Genomic DNA, 21,242 nt, shown 5'->3' with positions numbered 1-21,242 from the left:
TAATCTAAGAGATTATTATGGACAATAAAACCCGAGGTTTGGGTAACGGATGGCATTAGTTACACTTTTAAAAAGAAGTATAAAAACTGAGCTCTCACTGTAAGCAGCTAATTGCCTACATTTTAAAACGGACAACACATTTAGCGACGACAAAATAAAGAATTTATTCTTTTTCTTTGTAAACTTCAGAAGCCCTCTCCAAGTATGTATTAGTTCATACATGAACAGAAAAGCATACTACAAAATGGAACTGGAAGCAGGATTGCGTACCCACGTAGTTTCACAAACTGCATTTGACCTTTGTGAACTTTATACTATACATTATAGAGTGAGGGTATGGTGTTGGAAAATAACCATAATTTGACCACTCACCTCACCACTGCCGAACACCCACTGCCTGACAGCAGCAGCTGACCACAGCAAGACATGATGCCCTGCCACATTGCAAAAGCTAGCCAAGAACGTGCTGGAGGAACAAAACAAAGAGCCCAAGGCATTATAACTCTGCCTCCCAAGAGATCCCAAGCAAGGCGAGTATCCACAGCACAGCAAGCACTGGAATGCCACCAATCCATGAAGACTCCCGCCCCTAAAACAAGTCCCTAAGACTTCACTGCCAAAGTTCTTGTGCCAGCCACCAGACAACACAGCTAGAAATTCTGTATCCAAGCCTTAAAATGCAAAGCTGTTTTGGTGGCATGCTTGGAACCCACAGAGTTTTAATATTATGATGGCTGTGTGTACATTCAAACATCACACAGGCAATCTAGTTAAGACATTAAGACAGAAATGAAACTTTCCTATCGTTTGCAGGAGAACCCCCCCCCCCCCCGAAAACAGCTGAAGCGGTCTCTCTGTTTAGGAATATGGTGATATGATGAATAGGGCATCAACTCCTGAGGCCTTGGATGTTGTTTATCATTATGCCCTTAGGCTTACTAATAGTCATGTTTATAGTGCATCATTAAATCTTATAAGAAAGACATGACAGGCATATCTCATTGCTTATCTGTAAGCCTCTCAGTGGGAAACTGTGACTTTACATCACTAATACACTAAACTTGTGCTCAAAGCTATATGTCAATGAGCTCAGTTTAAAAAAAAAAGAGAAAGAAGTGCTTTGGAAACCCCTTGGTCCATTCATTACTAATAGCTATGTCTCCAGTACCAGGACGTATACGTTGCAATGACAAAGTAAAAAAAACTACTACAATAAAGAATATAAAAGAAACCAAACAACATCAGACAGAACAGAGTTGAGAGATGAGTAGGATAATCACTGTAAAGAAAAAATAAAAACAGAAAGATAAAAACACCACATACACAAATGTACACATCTCTCTCTACTTTTCTAAGTTTTCATTAGGGCATGGCCTCTTGACTTCGAGAGCAGATTATTCCTTGATTGCAGTAATTTCCTCACCTAGTGAGGCAGCATGAATGGCAATATCGTAATTAGTACTGTACTAAAGGGCCTAATGTAAGACTTCCTCAGCAATCTGTCATACAGGTGCATACTAGAAAATGTGTAGGAGTTTATAAAGGCATATATATAGATGAGACTCAACATTTAAATCATTATTGTGTAACTTCCCCTTGGATTGCAGCATAGCTCTAAACCATTTGGACACATGGGGGTAAAAATATTTCTAGCAGGATCAGAAAAACATTTCTTTTTAGGTGCTCTAAGCTAAAGGCTATGAATTAGAGGAATCTTTGAACCAGGGCTTTGAGTGACAAGCTTGGTCAAACAGTGATATGCGACATCCTGTCTGAAATCTGGTGTGCCATCTGGTAGGCACTAAAAGACCAACTTCTGCATTTGTAAGATGGCACTAAGAGTGGAAACATGCAGTCAGCAACTTTTTCTGTTTAAAACTTTGTAAAATGTCATTAATTGAGGAAGCGTACAGAAAAACAAAGCACCCAGACCAAAGTTCAGTATTTACAAAGAACCTTTTCTCTTAAGTGGTTGTAGGCTTTTCACATGCATGCCAGATTCAGGAAAACAACAAATATTTGTATTATTGTTATTAACACTGCCAAGGAGGTATTTGATGTTTTTTCTCAATCGTGTTGCCTTAAAAACAGTTTTCTTTATCAGTGCATTTTGCTTCATGTTCTGTATTACCCTGCACACAAATTTAAGTGTAATATCGCATATGTCCTCTGTTATTATCAAATTAATATTTGGTTGCAATATTGGTAATTTGATGGTACGTCCAACTTAATACCTAGTATGTACTTTTACATACACACTAGCTATTAATGGTCCAGTGGGTGGCATTACATCAATTTTCTTCTCATGACAATACAACAGAGATAGTTTAATTATTATTGATCTTTTTCATTATTATTATGCTATTCATTTTCCATTTTCCTTTCCATATGACAGAGATATTTAAATTGCAAATTAACAATTTAACTTAATTAAACATTACTTGAGTTCAAGCAGAAATTCCCTATGATTATGTTTTGGCAGAGATGCCAGGTCTATAGCAGGCCTGGTAATGTATAAAGAACATGTAGTTGATTCCCCATAGTTAAAAAATAAAACATTATCTGAGTTGTATGTGTGTCTCAAGGGCTTTCCCAAATACTGCCAAATCTCATGTCCTAAAACAGACTGAGAAAGATCATTTGACAAATGTGAGTGCTTTTATTCATGAGAATTTAAAGGCGAAATGCTTACAAAATGATACGACTTAGGATGTTGCTTTGACCTGTAAAATACAATGCAGCAGACTTTGAAAGGACACTGTGTACATTATATTTTGCTCAATGATTGCTACAGTGAAGAGTTATTTTAAAAATCCACTTCTCTCAAGAAAAAAAAAACCTTAATTGTTAGTAACATAATTTTTGGACTGTGGAGTTTAAACATGACTTTTTTAAGCGCACTTGAGTTCAATTCAAAGTAAAAAAAACCCCACTAGTGTTTATAATAAAGCCTTTATTATGACAAAATCTTCAAAATTGAGCTAATTGTTTAAGATGCCTGCAAACTATCTAAGGAGAACGTGCTACACTGTACCAGACACTTCATACTTAGACCGTGCCCTTTTAACAGCATCTGTTGTTCCATTACCCATCTTAAAATTGTAGCTTATGACAGAAAGTATTACATTATAATACATAATAATAATAGTCTATTCCACAATTCCAGCTTCACACATGTCACCATGATTTTGTTAGCAGCATGAGCAGTACATTTCATACTATAATTCCATATCGCACTTTATTCAGTGTTCACTCCATAGCTTAACAATCTTTAAGTAATTTGTAAAACACTCAAAAAAGCGACTCTATTCACAGATCATACTGTTTATACAGTATACCAGATCCTTAAGTGCTGTGCTTTAGCTAACAGAGGGCAAAACGTAGTATCTGTCACTATATACTGAGGGCTTTTACATTTAATTAATGTCATTGTGTTAAAATTGCAAAATTTGCTAAAATAAACAAGATGACACTTGAAAGATAGTCATCAGTGAAAAAGCATTCATGGAACCAAACGGCTAAATTATTATTATTTTTAAATAGATAATTCATATATTGGTTCCCTTTCTTAAAAGCTTTTTAAAAGGATTAAAAGGAGGACTTTTTAATACTTCTAAGAAAATCTACAGTCAAAGTCTAGTACCCGTTCACATCACCAAATAGTGTGTTTCCTCACTTCAGATGCTCTGTTAGACCTTTAGTGCAGCCGCCTTCAGTTGCTGGTTGTTTGTGGGGTTTTTTGCATTCATTTTAGTCTTCAGGAACTGAAAGGCATGCTCTATTGGGTTGAGATCAGATGGCTGACTTAACCACTGACAAACATCGAACTTATTTGCCTTTTAAACTTGTTTTGGGTCATTATGTGCACTGTGAAGTGCCGTTCTATCAGTTTTGCTATATTTGGTCAGTCTGAGCAGCAAATATAGACCTGTACACTTCATAATTCACCCTACTTGTATCAGTCATATTATCAATAAACATTAGTGACCGGCTTCCACTGGCAGCATAGTGCATATAAAAAAGTATCAATTTCTACAGAAAGCTACAAGTGAGAGAGGCAAAGAAGGCAGCATGGCAAATTAGGAAAATATAAGATGTAGAGCAGTAAAATCACCAATTAAAATAATAAAAATAACAATTACAATTGTATATAAAAATAAAATAAAAATAAATAAACAGCCAGAGTTCTTCACATAGCATAGAATTTGCGTTAATTGCAAGAGACAATATTTCTCTTGCAAAAAATTTACTTTAACTTACCAATATAACTTACTCTAGTCAACTATCCAAACAGAACACAATGACAGCATTCCGAGTACTGCCTTACAGACACAATGCAATATTCTGCATTTCTTGATAAGCCTATTAGCTTTTCTATATCTTTTGCCAAATAAAAAAAAAACTGCAATCATGCCAACTCCGACTACTCTCATGGACAATAAAGCTGGGAACCGACAGAGATGAAAACTAATTTTGATAACTCTGTATGCCTTAGGCAGTACAAAGGAAAATCTGTATATCTTGTGCTACAAAATAACAGAGAGGTCTGTTATTCAACAAAACCAAATTATGCTGACACCGAAGGTCTGCTTGAGAACAGGAGCAATAATAAAGCAAGAATGACAAGTCTTCATTACTAATGCTTTGTGTGACTCAGAGTGAATTGATAACACGCTGAAACTCATTTCCTATAAATATATACCTCTGGAAGACCTTTGGAGCCAAGTTGATTGTTCTTTAAAATGAAATAATGAAAAACCGTTGAATGACAAGATCAATTTAAAGATTCATTGGTAGCTCATCAAAGCTTTAAATAATACTATTGGTTCACTCTGAGAAATGAAAACTTGTAATGTGAATTTTAAATGCACCAACTTTCTTAATTTAGTGTCTTAAAAACTCAAGCATATTTAATTGAATTTTTATTTAAGGAGCCAAATTAGTTACTTTGCTAATCTACACAAAATAAGAACACGTTCAATATTAATAAGTATTCTCTTGAAAAAATGTTTTATATTCATTTTGAGCAATACCAGCCACAGTGCAACAATGTGATAGGAATATAAACCTGTATGCCAACTTGCTGTCCCACATCTGAGTATGACAAACTGGCACTGGCTAAATCTGAGGGTGTTTTTTGTAAAGCAAAATCCTTTGTTTTGGTACAACGATGCAATGAATGCTTCTTAGCTAAATACAATATATACAATTATATTTCTATTTCTGAATGTAATTGCATTTGTGTAACAACATTCAGGTAGAGCTGCAGTCAACTTCTGCTGGCCCGAGATTAACTGTAGCATTGTCACTTTTCACATTCATAGAACAACTGTTCCAACTTTGAAAATAATTATTATAGCACTATCATATTTACCAAACCCTTCCAATACCAACTCCAGAAAAACGGAGTACTGAAGATCAACTCATTAGCCTAATAGCCTGGAACAAAAATCTCATCAGTTACACATCTTGAGCAAATGCTATAAATGACTAAACCAAACATTCTGTTCAAATAAATCGAAATTACATTAAACAAAACATTTGCTGTACTCCTCAGTAAAGCACACCAAATGAGACTTTGAAAATGAGGATATGTAGCTGGTGTGCACCTGGGACGCTACAACGCAGCTGTCATATAATTACCCATAAGAAGTAATATGTGTAATGATATATGGAGTCCAATTCCAAGAGCTGATGTCCAACATCAAATCAAATGTGTTTATAATTGCTGAGACAATTTTTTACACATTAAAGTTTGGTCTGTTACAAATGAAGGGGGTGGGAAAAAAGTGAACATGCTTTAAAAAAAAAAAATTAACTTGGCCAACTTTTCTTTTACTAATATTATGCATGTAGTATCCCAGATTCTCTAACTCTGTGCTTTCCCTAATACAAGTTCTATTTAATTGTACTGTAACTGGGTCACAATTTGTGGGCAAATCATATAGTCTGAAAAAACAAAAGAAACAAAAACAAAGAAAAAGAAAAATATAAAGTAAATATATATAAGTAGTATAATATAAAGTAGCACACAGGGCACTTCCTTATGTCCCTTGTCCATTTCTCGAGGTCAGAGTTATTTTGGCAGTAGGAGAGGAAGCTACACAAATTAATGTTGCGGCTCATTAGTGTACACATTCCTTCCTTAGCAATTACTATTGATTTGCCCTTGAGAAAGGTACCTGCCTACAACACACACTATTACAAATAGTACAAGGGTTGCTTATTTAAGCAGTCCATAAAGATTGAAATTAAACCTTGTGGTATTTTGCTATGTAAATAGGTATTGAATTTTCTTTTTCCAGTTCTATGGTCCAAACACTACAATGGAGGCAAATGGAATTTTATTTGCATTGCTCAAAGTATTCAATCAAGTGTGACCTTCCTGGATCACTATTCAGTGACTAGGTTTGGAAAACAGCCAGCTCACTATATACCTATTTATTTCTGAAGATTTGTTTGCAACAGGGCAGATGTATTTTTTACTTTTATGTTGTAGTTCAATCAGTAATTGGCATTTACTCACATAAATGCAGCACAATAACCTTTATGTGTGCTGTGCACATACATTAGCGTAGTGTAGTTTAAAAAAAAAAGACGAGCAAGAGTGATTGGTCTCAAGTGTGTGTGTGCCCCCATAACACAACAAACAGAACCCATGTCATTAGTACCCATTGGACAAAGTCTTTGATGTTGCCTAGCCTTCTTGTTGTTTGATGGTACTGGCCTTGTAGATGAAGCACAGGAATCAAATAATGCATTATGAACAGAAGCCAAAACACAGCAGCAGTTAGCTTAGTCTGGTTGTCTAGAATACTCAGATTTCATGGGCGAACATGCAAGTCCAAGGTTGCATCAGTAAGAGTTGATCTCAATGAAATTTAACTTTGTTGTGTTTTGCAACTGATCCCAGTTTCCAAAGTGACGGGTCCACTGGGTGAGTTATTAGGCCGATAGGGCTGGAAACAACTATGGATTTTTTTCCTGGCCCATTGGGATTTGTTAACATATAGAAAAATGGCCAGTACACCGCTGATAAATGCAAGATAATGCAAGATATTTAGGGTTGGTAAACATATTGGCAGCCTGACAAAATAAGAGAGTTTAAAATAATTTTTAATGTTTCTCTGGGTTTTTAATGTGAAACCTTTTCATTTTTATATGCATTAAAAAGTCATAAATTAGTAAATGAGTTATATTTTTGATGTAAATAACACAACGGGTTTAGTTAGTTTTGTTCACTTTGTCAGTACAGGTAATAAATTGGGTCTTCCTGAACTAACTGGCAAGCAATACATTAAGAATTGGTAGAATCAGTAGGAGATGAAGAGATGGCAGGAGCAAGATTTGTTGTTATGGTCTTGTGCATATGAAAGAAAGAAGAAGGAAGTCAGAATACAAGTGTGTAAACGTGAGGAAGACAGGTGGAAAGGTGAACAAGCAAGGAGTAGAGATAGTGAAGGCTGATGAGTTTAAATACCTGGAGTCAACCATCCAAAGCAATGAACAGCGTATAAGAGGGATGAAGAAGAGCGTGTGGAGTGGGTGGAAACAAGTGTCAGGGGTGATTTGTGACAGAAAGACAGCAACAAGAGTGAAAGAGAAGGTTTGCAAGGCAGCGGTGAGATCTGCTGTGATATATGGTTGGAGACAGTGGCAGTAACAAAAAAACCCAGGAGGCTGAGCTAGAGGTGGAGATGCTAAGATTTTTGTTCAGAGTGACCAGAATGGACAAGATTAGAAATGTGTATAATCAGAGGGACAGCTCAGGAGCAGTTTGGAGACAAGGTTAGAGAGCCAAGGCTGAGATGTTTTGGACATGTGTAGAAAAGAGATATATTGGACAAAGGATGTTCAATAAAGAGCTGCCAGGCAGGAGGAAAACAAGGAAACTTTAGAGGAGGACATGCAAAGGGTTGGTGTGACAAGAGGATGCAAGGAATAGAATAAGATGGCGGCAGATGATCCACTATGGCAATCCCTAAAGGGATCAGCTTACAACAACTGAATCAATGATTACAGTAATTTTTCTATTCTCACTTTATTCACCCATTGATCAGGACTGTGAATCCGTGCTTGGAAACAGCTAAATGGAATTTGACAAGACGAAACAAAACACCAAACCAATACCTGCAGGCAGATGTTAACTGGCTAACTATACTATAATGTATAAAGACAGATAAATAGCAAAAACAAGGGAGAAGAAACACCATTTAGCAAAAAATAACAGTTACAGAGATGAGATGAGATAACTATAATGTTCTTTAATTTTTCACTCAATTTTTATATTTAATCTTTAGCATTTCCACTCTAGTATATTCATTAAATTATTCCTTTTAAGAGACACTGCTGACATTTCCCTTACTGCAACGTTCACTTTCTATAATGGGCTGACAGAGGCTGGTGTGAAATCAAGGGTCCCCTGCACTGACAGCAATCAGTCCAATCGAGACGCTTCATGATTGTGATTTGCTTCAATGAAGAATGAGGAACCCCTATAAATAACAAAAATTACAATATGACTGGTGCTGCCATTTACTTCTGTACTATCCAGTTTGAATTCTAATCTCACACTCCATGGGAGATGGATTTAGGTGTGAGAGTCCAAGTCAGAAGTCCAATTTTTATTCCCTCTCTGCCCCTGTGAGGTGGCTACTTTAAAGAAGTACAAAGCTGGACTACATTGCTCAAATTCTTTTTCAGGCACTTCGAAAATTAAGAAAGTGAACAGAGTTCTATTCATCCACATAAAAAGGTAATGACTCAAACATCAGCTCAAACGTCCAAGGAAAGGAAAAAAGAAAACAGAAAGAAACTAAAGTAATTATTTTGTTTAAAGAAAATACATGTGTATATCTGCTTGAAGAATTACTTAACCTCTTTTCCTGATAAACAGGACTTTGCAGAAATCCTAAACCAACTCTCATCTCTTTATGTTGTTTCCAAAGAGAGACTTTGACTTCTTTTTCACTCATTTTCAATCCAGTTCTTGTTCCTTCCCATTTTTATAGAAATATTTTTTTCTTTATTTGTTAGGGTGATCACTCAGATGATCACAATAACCCCTACTGAAAACTGTTGTTGAATCATTCAAGCACAAAAAGGCACCTAACAATTGCATGAACCAGTGTTGTGTCTAAACAATTTTAGATTGTATCACTAACCTCAAAAACCACATTTGTTCCCATTTCTTTAGATGAATCTATAAAAATGCTAAACATATGAATTTGACAGTCATAAAATATTATTTTTTCACCAACAGAGTAATTCTCAAAGAACTGTTGGCTGAAAACTTCTATTTTGACAAATGTAGCAAAAAAGGAGAGTTCAGGCTGTGTTGAATAAATGTGTTCATACCAAATATCGACTTTTAAGCGTGTTAGAAGTGCAACAATAGAAGTCTGCTTTTCCCTTATGAACTCCATTTTCATGTCCTGTGTAGTTCCACATGTTTAAACACCTGCAGAACTTTTCATTTTTCTTAACAGAATAGAGAAATAAGGAATGGCTCAAGACTTTTTCACTATACTACAAGAAACACTAGAAAACGTGTCAGTGGTTTAACAAAACAGAACTCCTTCTGCATTATATATTTTCCTGTAATCCAGTCCAGTATATGGTGTTGGAAAGCAAATTTATCTGCAAAGGTTTTCTATGCAAAATGTTCTTCCTCATTTTTTTAAAATGTACTTTATTAGAAAAACATTTTTTTCCAAAAGGGAAAATTCTAAACTAAGGGCTAAATTTAGGAAAACATGACTATCCACACGCCTGCACAGGGTGGCAGGAGGAGAGATTCCACCTCTGTATCGGACTTCAGTTCCAATAAAACATGTATGGAGGTGTGTTCAGATCTATTTGGGCCTGCTTCACCTCCTCCACTACCTCAAGCTTCTTCATCCCTAGAGACGTGACATTTCATGTCTTAAGTGCCAGTATCCAAGGCTTCTGCCCGTACCTTCACGGCACTGTTTACGCGGCACTGACCCAACCAGACCCCTATACTACCCCAGTGATGCAGATGGCAGACATATGAAGCAGCTTCTGATGAAAGCTGGAAAAAAAATTCACTGAGAAGTGGACCTTAAACATAATCAAGCCACATGGAGATAACTATTTTAAATTTCAGCACAGAATTACATTTTTTCACATTAGCTGATCACTGATTTTCAACTGATGAGAAAGAAAATGAGAGGGGAAAAACTATAAATAAATAAATAATACATGTGTATCTCACAAGATCATTGAGACCAGCAGAAAAATACAGACATTAAGCACATTTCTTTTCATACAGATGCAGACACAGCTGCTAAAAAGTGTCACTAGTCTCCTTTCTCATCAACTTATGCCTCACATAGAAATCTCCATCATGTGGGCACTCCCATTGCTTGCACACATGTATTCATGCACGTCTCCGAGCACACAGACTCACAAACATTAAAAGGCAGAGAGAGGTGCGACTTTAAGTCTTCTCTCCTCTCTTCCCTGGAGCAAAAAGTCAGGGTCTGGGCTGAGGTGATAAGTGCACTGGGATGCTGCCAAGCAAATAGCACGCACACATATGCAGAGAAAAGTAAAACAAGAACATAAATATAGCTGTATTTACTCATTCAAACACAAATAAAATCCCATTTGTACAAAAAAATGTAATTTTGCCTAAGCGCACATTTAGAGAAGACCACTGACACCAACAATATAGTTAAACAATAGTGTGAATGAGTGAAGCAATTTGTGAACTTTCACAGTGTAACAAAGTGGTACAGGAAGCATCCTCAGAGAACACATGCTCATACATACATGCACCACTTAATTGGCGTACATCTCCCACCTAGGGGCCACATGTGGGTACTCACTGACATTCATGCTTATCTAAAGACTTGCAGGAGGCTTTGAGCTTGCTCTGAACTGGTGTCTGACAACATAGTACATAAAGTGACCGTTTTCCTTTTCGCTGCCTGGAATAAACCTTTTTGCTCCTCTCTGCATCTACTGTGTGAGTTCCAGAGAGGAGTAAATTATCACAAGATTCATGGGACACAGAAAGACACTCTGATAAACAGAAAATTAAACTCAAAACAATAAGAAATAAATTCATTATTAAAGCTTTTTGTCTATTATCCAGTAATGAAAATGAAACAAGAGAAAAACTGATTTAAAGATTTCAAAATTAGATCTGTACTGTGTATGAATTATGCATTTCACTCACCAGTTTCTTCCTCTTGTCCTGCTCAGTTGGTGGCTCCTCATCATCACTCAGCTTGGGCTCTTCAAAATGGCTCATCAGCATGCAGCTGCAAACACAATAATATTCAACTCAATATTAATAACCGCAAATAAACCTACACAGTAGGAGACAATTTCAGAACAGGCAGCATGCATACACAGGCACTCCAAATGCTGAACCCTCTGGCACCCCTTTTTTCCTGAATGCTATTCATATTGGTTCATCTGCATGCAGAGAGAATTACAAGTGAAACCTTTGTGCACAGTATAAAGTCTGTGTATGGTCTTTTATTTCCTTTGTCCTTACTTAAGCCTTATTGTGAGTAGAGATAAGGTAGGGGGGTCCTGAATGTCACAATTTGTGATTCTGGTGAGTAGCTACTGATAACTTGTGATCAGAAATTTTAACTCTATTCCACCTAAACTAATGACATTCAAAGTCGCAAAAATTAATTAACTTAAAATTCTGAGTAGACAAAAATGCAGAGTAGTAAATGGTAACTCTTCTGGGCACATCATCAAAGAAGCTACAGTCGACATCTTGTACTGTTAACACTCAAAACCAGCAGCATGCCAAATTGACTTGGCAAATGGCATGTTATTTTACTGAATTTCATTCATGGCCGTAAGGACTTCTCATTTCACACTATGCAAAAACAATTCTAAACAACTTACGAAAACACAAGTCTATTCGTTTGAAACTTTACGTAATTCCAAAATAAAAGGGGGAAGATTATATTGCTCACTGTTTTCTTTCTCAGTTGACTGCATTTATAAACAGCAAACAACGCTCAGAGGAATATGTGCATCTACAAATATATTATTGCTCATGTCACACCCAACAGGGACCCAAATCAATTCAACATATCACTGGCAAACAAACACATACAGTAGACTTTGCTCCCAGCTTTTCAGTTCATTTCACACCATTACATCTTAGTATGGTGCTGAGCATCTTTCACAGCAGTGAATAGGTGTCTATGTTTGGTGAACATCTGCTAAGAAACTGCTGAGAAAGAGAACAAAAATATTGAAATATGTAGAGAAGGTTCAAAGTGTAAGGCGCGCTGCACTCAGTAACTTTTCCCATAGTGAGAAAGTGATGTTAACTCAGACACGGGCATTACAGTGAAGTTTTATCAAGGTGCAAATACAACCAAGTCAATGACTCATTTGCTTTGCTTGTTTTCCCTGTAGTGAGCCGCTGCCCCCATGAAATTAATTTTTATCTCAAAATATTTCTTCTGAGGTTTGCATTTGATAAATTCCAACTTCAGCATCGCATCTGCATTTGTAGTGCTTCAAGCACTTTTGCACGTCTTCATTCATTATGCATGAGTTTTGTCAAAATTACAAACTCCATTCATTTGTGAAAAAAATGATGGGAAGGTTTGGACTGTATAATTTCCAAGTTTATAAGCACAGGTTTTTTTCTGCTCTTGAATTTCCAAGGGAAAAAAATATGAATACTTACTCTTTGAAAGTGCCCGTTTCAGGATCTTCTGTCATTACATCATGTAATGCCTCAACACAAATGTTGACGATGCCACAGAACTTGTCCTGAATCACGCTGATAACACAGAGAACAGAGCTTCATTACTCATACTGATCTCACCATCACTTTTGATGTCATCAGTACATTTTTACTGGAAAAAAAATGGGACAGTGTTGATTTTACTTTATTAGTTCATGTAAATGTTGAGTTCCTCTCTCCCTGTCACACACACAAAACCTTATCATGTTGTTCACACAGCAATTTCATATGGGCAAAATTCATAGTAATTCTATCTTAAAATGACAACTAGTCCAGTTGCTACTTCTAGATTGGACTATATTAATTTCTTACACATAAACACCCACACACACACACACACCCCCACACACACACCCACACACACGCTCTTCAAGTACAAGAAGTCTTACTTTTTTTTTTTGTTCCGTCTTCCTCTATCCTGTATGTCTTATCTGATTATTGGTTCACTGTTATCACTTATATCCCTATGTCTGTAGTTCTACATTAAAGAAAGATAAACTGTATCATAACAGCCATTTGAAGAGTGTCTAGTTGAACTACTCCCTGTTCCTAAAACTAGCAATAAAACACCAGAGTTTAAAACCCCTCTACATATAAAGCCTTTAGAGACCAATCACACAAGTACTACATTACTCCAACAGAACGTTTCCATCTCATGAGTTCACACTTGCTTGTAGTTCCCTAGTTTCCAAAAGAACAATTCACTATCACGTACCCAAGACCTTGTAAGATTAGGCTTAAACTCTCAGTCACTATTTCATTTAACATGGTTTGCTGAAACAGCCTCTTCTTCTTCACTTCACTTTAAATGCACTCATAAGCCATTATTGCTTTAACTCGTTAACTGTGTCTTGTCTTTCAGTTTGTAGTTTTTTCACTCTGTTGTCATTTGTCACCTGCCATTCTGCAGGTATATCTGGCTGCAGAGCTGTATTTTCCCAATCCTCACTTACCAGCCCGGCCAACCTGTCAACAGCTTGTCGTATTGTTTCTTCTATTTCTATACTTTTTACTTTAAAATAACCACAGTTGGTTGTAACAAATAAGATTCCCCCCTGAGCCTGGTTCTCTTGGAGCTTTACTTCTGTTAAAAGGGAATGATTACTCCCGACTTTCAGAAAACGTTTACTTGAAGAGTATCGTCTTGTTTATATCTGTAATACTGTTAGGTCTTGACCCTTCTATCTAAAGTGCCCTGAGATGAGTGACTGGCAATTTGGGTTATATAAGTAAAACTGACATCAACAACCTTTAAAAATTATATAGTTTATGAAACCCACCACACAAGCTCGGAGACATGCAACAGTCACTGGTGAACTACTTGAGTGAGTCTCAGTGGTTAGTGGTAGTGGATAGAATATATTTGTTTTTTTTCTCCCCTACATCAACAAGAATGAGAAAACAGGGAAGGAAGCGTTAGTGTGAGTGTGTATGGGCACTGATACATCAACTGTTCCTTCTTCTGTCAGTTCATATTCTTGCCCAGGTAGACCCCAGGCAATGCTACATAAAGTTCACTAAGCATTAGGACTAGCCATAACCTGGAAAATCAGAATGAAAGATGGTTCTGGAAAAAACACAGAAGAAGCAAGTATACACAGATGTGTCCCTTATTTTGTAAGTGTGGCAATTTTACACATACACATGGTACTAAATCAGACTAAATATTCATATCAATGCTAAATAATCTGAAATGTGCTCAATTACCTAGTCACCATAATATTAATTAGGAAATAAAGATTACTGGCCTGATGGTTTAAGCAACTTTCGCACACACACACACAAAATCATGTCTAGCAGTGGCTCTACAGTTGATCCTTGTGTTTAGTAAAATATACCTACCAATATCCTGGGAGCGTAAAATAAAATCACTAAACACATGTGCCCCTGGTTATGAATAACAGTCTTAAATTGGTGGCCATAGCAACAACTGGAAATATGCTTTGCCTTTAAGATCATTTTAACATGTCTGTCAATTCTAATTCTATCAACCAAAAGCAACTCCCAAGTGAAAAACTAATAGCTGATTAGTGGTGCTGCTCAGTGCCTGTCATTTAAATCACCCTTAAGTGAAAAACTTCACAGTGATTGCATGATGGCTTGCATGCCAAAACAAACTATTTACAAACTAGTTCTTAGAGATCTTTGAGAAGTAGTCACTACTCTGCCACAGTAAATCCCATTTACTTTTCTTTCCCCTAGTGGTTTCTTTTTTGTAAATCACAACATATTACATATATCACATATAGTCACCAGCCACTTTATTAGGTATCCTTTGCTAGTGCTGGGTTCGACACCTTTTGCCTGCTCAGAACTGCTTAAATTCTTAATTCTTGGCATAGTTTTACGAAGTTTTTCGGCCATAGAGACATGACAGCATCAGCGAGTCGCTTCAGACTTGTTGGCTGTCTATCCATGATACAAATCTCCTGTTTCACCACTTCCCATTGAGATCTCATGACAGTGAACTTAGTCATATTAAATAAGTTCTGATCTTTGAGTTTCCTAAGAAAACATCCCCCAAACCATAATATTACCGGTAGCATCTTCAACTGTTGACCAGACAGAACCAGGTTTTTAAATTCTGACCCTCCCAACTGAATGTCACAGTAGAAATTAAAACTCATCAGACCAGGCAACTTTTCTCCAGTCTCAAAATTTGATGAACTGCAAACTGTACTCTCAGTTTCCGGTTCTAAGCTGATAGGAGCAGTGTCTGTTGTGGTCTTCTGCTGCTCTTGCCTATAACAAGTGGTTATTTCAGTCATTGTTGCCTTCCTATCAACTCAAAGCAGTTTGGCCATTCTCTTCTGACCTCTTGCATCAACAAGGCATTTGTCACTTGATATTTTCTCTTACTCTCTGCAAAACCCAGACATGGTTATGTGGGAAAATCCTAGTAGATCAGCAGTTTCTGAAACACTTGGACTAGCCTATCTGGCATAAAAAGTCACTTAAATCACCCTTTTCCCCCCATTCTGGTGCTTAGTTTGAACTTAAGCAGATAAATTTGAACATGTTTGCATGCCTAAATGCATCAAGTTACTGTCATGTGATAGACTGATTAGAAATTATGGTTTATAAGCGGTTCAACAACATACCTGATGAAGTGACCAGTGATTGTATATTGTGCCAGTTAGGGGAAAAGCTGCAAAGTTGGCTAATTTTTAAAAAATGTAACTTCACCATGAATTACATTTTGGAGCCAAGGAGTAAAGCTACAAAGCCTAAGTACCAAAAACTGTAGTACCCTGAATGGCATGGAGAGAAATTTGCCTCCAAAATGCTGCAAATGCATACGATATGATCCACAAGCGTAAACTAAGATTTGTGAGCTGAATTTAATAAGTTGTGAGTAAATGATTAGTATTTATTCAGTTTTATGATGTACGTATTTGCAAAATAGTTTTACGTGTGGTGATATTGCTTCATATTTGTGTTTGGATTGAACCGCATGCTTGTGAGTCCTCGAAAGTTACATACAAATCATTGAACACATTTGTAAATCTTAGTTTATGCTTGTGGATCTTATCGTACGCATTTGCAACACCTTTGAGGCAAATTTCTCTCAGAAGAACGGCCTATTGAGGGCTGCTCCAAAAGCAAGTAAATCTCTACAGGCTTTCATATGAAAATGCTCAACTTTACATCTGGGGAAAAAAAAATATGGTGACAGCTTGATAGAAAAAAACAAACAAACAAAAAATAAAAAAAAAAGCCTGCCTGCATATATAAACATGTATCATTACCATTATCCTTCTGTCAGTACGGCACAGAAAATGTTCAAGTTCAATGTAAGAGGGCTGGTACTCTGTGTCTGTCAGCACGTGTCCACGTGTTTATCTCTTCATTATCATAGTGAGAGGTGTTGCCCAGAAAGTGTTTACTGTCGGGACAATAATCCACCAAAAGAAGACGGGAGACATAAACAAATATGTTTCATGCTTTGGCTAAAGGATGATGAATTACAGATTTAAGTAACATCGCTTACTATAGCTTGTGACATTAAGTCTTAAAAAGAGAGATGGTAAGTCGTTTTATTTCTGACAATATATTCTCGCCCCCATATGCAAGTCTGAAAACCCAGCTGTCTGCATTGGCCTGTATAAGGTGTGTATATCAGTATCCGCATTTGTGCTGCTCGGCTGACATATAATTGGCACCCAGAGTGTAAAGCAGGTGCCCGTTAAGCTGTTGTGCTGTTCTGCATTTTATGGCTGTAAAGAGAAATATATACAGGATAATTTCACCACCTATATCCGTAATGATGAACAAGAGTCTACTAAATAATTTTCCAAGAACATCATTACTTTCCCCCTGTTGTGCCCTAAAGTCAGCTATGCGGTTCAATCCACTTTTCATGAGCTTAAAGCAAAATCAACACAGAAAAGAATTCAAAAATGATTCTCACCTGTTGTCTGATGGCAGGAGGGAAAGCAGAGCCAGCGACGACAGCTTCCTCCTCTCAGGCTGAGTGATGTTGTCCATTCGGTCAACCCACATCTCTATAACATTGCCCAACAACTGGTCCATCTGATGAGCGGAGAGAAGGAGGAAGATAAATAAGGAGGACAAAAAAAAGGGGTTAGTGAGTAAAAAAAAAAGAGCAGCAGCAATTTGTATAGAGATCATCTCAACCTTCCCTATATTTTTGGTTAAACTTCCTGACTTGTCCGCTGTGGTAAAAAACGAGCATGGTATGATGAGAGACAATTTAGAGAGGAACATCTTTGCATTTATTTAGATTAAGGCTGCAATCTCAGAACTAGGCACAATTAATTTCTTTGCTCAGAGTTTCACAGAGGAGGACAACATTTTAGGGCTTGAAAATGTTACCATTTGCAATTCCTTGGCTCATTACTTTCAGCCTCGTTCACACTGATTCCCTTCTAACAGGCACTTTGCATTTATGTCTCCCACAGACATTCATCGAGTCTGTGCTGAGGAGACAGAAATGAAGGGCAGACATCAAACCTCACCTCCTGGTTACACTCAGAAGCCATTTGACTTAGCAAAGACGAGAAAAAACTGGAGTTCTGGAGCAGGACACGACCCATGATGCCTAGGTAGGTGGACATCACCACGGGATATCTCTGTAGATCATAGACACGCAATCATGCATCCAGATGATGAAGCATAACCATGCATAAATGGTTTTACATAAAACACGAGTCATTAAGCTTGATAAGAGGGAAAAGATGGACCCACTGACACAGCAGAATCCTGTGAATGTGTAACCTTTAACTGAGCTGACTTATCAATAATTGCCACTATACAGTCTTTGAAGAATTCATTTCAAGTGACAGTAAAGGACAAATTAGAAGAAGGGCTGGGACTATTAACACTTGAGAAAGAACTTACTAAAACCCTAAAAGACAAATTTAAGGTTAAATATGTGATGAATAATGAAAAACATATTTTTACAGGTTCCTCCTTTTATACAGTTCCAGTGTAGATTCGAGCAAGATGCAAAGGTAAAACTCACCTCACCATCCACAATACCTCTGAAGACAGCTGGCAGCAGGGGCTGAAACATGTGGGCTCCCAGCATGGGGCTAACCTTTAAAGCTATCTCTACCACCTGCAGGGACACAGGGCGAGGAAGGATGAAGGGCGACCCTCAGAGGGTGGAGTAAGCAAAAGGAGCAGAGAGAAACTGACAGGAAAATCTCAGGAGGAAGCCAGAAAAGGAGCACAAAGGGTCAGGCACATAAAAATGTAAAGGGTCTTCTGTCGTTATGAGAAAATCCTTCTTTTTATAGATGGTACAGTATGCGAAAGATGCAGCGTTTTTACATCTTGTTTTACTTTCCCCAGAAAACTAAATGCTGCTTCTTGTATTCATAATCAAAGACCGTGATGCTGCAGATAAGAGGGTCTAGAGTGAGCCGTTTGATATTCCTTATGTGCCATTTCTCAAATCCTTTATTAGTAATAAAAAAGTCATAGCTCCTCTTGCATTATAATGGGGTGTCAGTTAATAAGCAGCAGTGCTTGCGCAATTTGTGTGTGTAAATGATTATGTGTCTCCTTTTACTGGATATAATGGTGCTTTCAGCGCACCTGCTCTTCAGTGGCCACACAGGCAAAACAACCTCTCACAGTGGCTGAACTTAAAAGGAATGAAAAATAAATCCAGACAATAAAAGAGAATGAGACACAATCAGCTGTGATTTTGGAAAAAAAACATCTACGTGACTTGACTTTTAGTGAGAGGGGAGGAATGGGAGTACCTTGAGCACTTGCACCTGCCCTTCATTTGTGATGTCTTTCAGCAGGTCGCAAAACGATCGACACAAGGATTCGGCGTAGTTCTGGGGAGGGAATAATCGGGGTAGATGGTTCAGTTCTATAAAAACTTATGCAGATTATCATGCCAACATATATTATGACAGTATATCGTGCCAATATAAGAGTTATATGAAGTCCAAGTGTGTGAGTGCTCTTTTGTTGTGTCTCACCTGCAGAAACTCTGTGGCAGACAAATATATGTAGCCATTAACAATGTGGAAGCAGGTACGCAGGTTCTCAGAGCTCAGCTCTAAAACAGAAATGTAAATGTTGCACTTTACAAATTGGACAACAGGTAATTGTTGGAGCATTGCAGAACAAACAGAGGGATCAAAAACACTGTGAGGATATGGCTTTTGTTTCTAAATAATCTGAGGTGTTAAGACTGCTGAGTGAGACTCTTAATTCAGTTCAGTTTTATTTATATAGCACCAAATGACAACAACAGATGCCTCACGGTGTTACTGGTAAAGACCCTACAACAGTATAATAATTGTTGTGGTTTTCTCTATATTGTGGGGTCTTTATCTTACAATATAAAGCAATATAAAGCACTCTGAGGTGACCATTTTTGTGATTTGGTGCTATATAAATCAAATTAACAGAATTTTTGTGTGTCTGTATGTTTAAGTGACTATGTTCCTCTGTAAAGTAACATCTGGCAATAGCAAAGAAGCAAAGCATTCAGCCATCTCAGGAATAAAAAAAAAAAAAAATCATAATTATAAAAATTAAATTAAAAAACAACTGTATAATAATACAATTGATGTCATTTATTATTTTAGACTAATTTAAATTTATATAAATAAATGTAGTGTAGCCCATGCCCCCACTTTAGACTCAAATCTGCTTGCTGCAAGTATCACTGGAACAACAAGTGGGATTAATGCAGTCAGCCTTCAGCGAGCTACCCAATTTAAACAAAGTGTATTAACAGTTCATTTTATTTTAACTTCTGTAGCTTTATTGTAGATTTTTGCTGATTAAAACAAAATGTAGCTGCTTCCATTCAACATTAAGTTCGCTTTCCTTAATGTTGAAGCTTGCTGAACAGGTGGTTTGACTAAGGACTCCCGCTAGCTTTTTCCCAGTAAAGTTTGTAATGGTGGTTACAGTAGCAGGCACTGCTGTTTTAAATGCTACAGTCCAAAGGTGAGGTAGAGAGTAGTGGGTAACAGGCTGAAGGGGACTGCAGAAACTTTAACTGTCAGGTTAAGTATTATTTCCCATATGACGTCGCCTGTGTAAACCAAACAAAATATTTACATGTTTTACTTGCAATAGAAAAAAGAACGACCGCATTCAATATTGATCGATCGTGGCTCAAGAGTTGGGAGTTCGCCCTGTAATCGGAAGGTTGCAGGTTCGAGCCCCGGCTTGGACAGTCTCGGTCGTTGTGTCCTTGGGCAAGACACTTCACCCGTTGCCTACTGGTGGTGGTCAGAGGGCCCGGTGGCGCCAGTGTCCGGCAGCCTCGCCTCTGTCAGTGCGCCCCAGGGTGGCTGTGGCTACAGCGTAGCTTGCCATCACCAGTGTGTGAATGTGTGTGTGAATGGGTGAATGACTGGACATGTAAAGCGCTTTGGGGTCCTTAGGGACTAGAAAAGCGCTATATAAATACAGGCCACTTACCATTTACAAACACACTTTGTTTCACTTCACCATTTTGGAAATGGCTCGGCATCTTTGCTATTCACCCTCTTTTTAGACAGACTCTGGTTCCATGTTATTCACACACATGCCCCCTCATTAAATTTCTCTTGCAGGTCTGTTTTAGTCCCAAACCCTTAGAGTAAATGAAGGATTGAAGCAAAAAATCTGCCTCTTTGTGATAAAGTTATTTGAGTTACTTGATGAATCGTCTAAGGCCTAGTTTACAAGATGAGACAATAAACTCCTTAGTTATCAATAACTTTTCTTTTCTGTTAAATTAAGTGCATTTAGTTTAATTTAAGACCGATGAAAACAATTTCAAGCATTTCAAGTTATATCAGCGAAGGTAAAGACAAACTGTTTAAACAAAAGTCTTGAACAAAAATAAAGACAATTAATTTATACTAGCAACTTGAAATCAGAATAATAAACCACCAGTGCTATCCCCTCTGCCTCCTAGTAGTCACACCAATGTATCAATTTCAAAATCCTACATCACCTTGTTTTCAACTTCTCGCATTCACAAATTCAGGTTTCCATG

At 37.3% G+C, this 21,242-nt stretch overlaps 1 protein-coding gene across 1 annotated transcript in view; it reads right to left on the bottom strand.

Annotated features, from left to right (window-relative positions):
• Nucleotides 1-21,242, bottom strand: part of ipo11 (importin 11) — a 118,901-nt gene that overhangs the window by 13,291 nt on the left and 84,368 nt on the right. The window contains exons 23-29 of the mRNA XM_003446075.5: nucleotides 19,219-19,298; nucleotides 18,991-19,071; nucleotides 18,243-18,338; nucleotides 17,737-17,850; nucleotides 17,169-17,290; nucleotides 12,698-12,793; nucleotides 11,207-11,291 (exon numbers count right to left, since the gene is read on the bottom strand). Coding sequence (XP_003446123.1) covers nucleotides 11,207-11,291; nucleotides 12,698-12,793; nucleotides 17,169-17,290; nucleotides 17,737-17,850; nucleotides 18,243-18,338; nucleotides 18,991-19,071; nucleotides 19,219-19,298 — 674 coding nt within the window. The remainder of the gene's footprint in view (nucleotides 1-11,206; nucleotides 11,292-12,697; nucleotides 12,794-17,168; nucleotides 17,291-17,736; nucleotides 17,851-18,242; nucleotides 18,339-18,990; nucleotides 19,072-19,218; nucleotides 19,299-21,242) is intronic.

This window comes from Oreochromis niloticus, linkage group LG12, assembly GCF_001858045.2.
Source record: "Oreochromis niloticus isolate F11D_XX linkage group LG12, O_niloticus_UMD_NMBU, whole genome shotgun sequence".
NCBI lineage: Eukaryota > Metazoa > Chordata > Actinopteri > Cichliformes > Cichlidae > Oreochromis > Oreochromis niloticus.
Note: the sequence above shows the minus strand (reverse complement) of the source record. Positions and strands in the feature narration are given on the sequence as shown.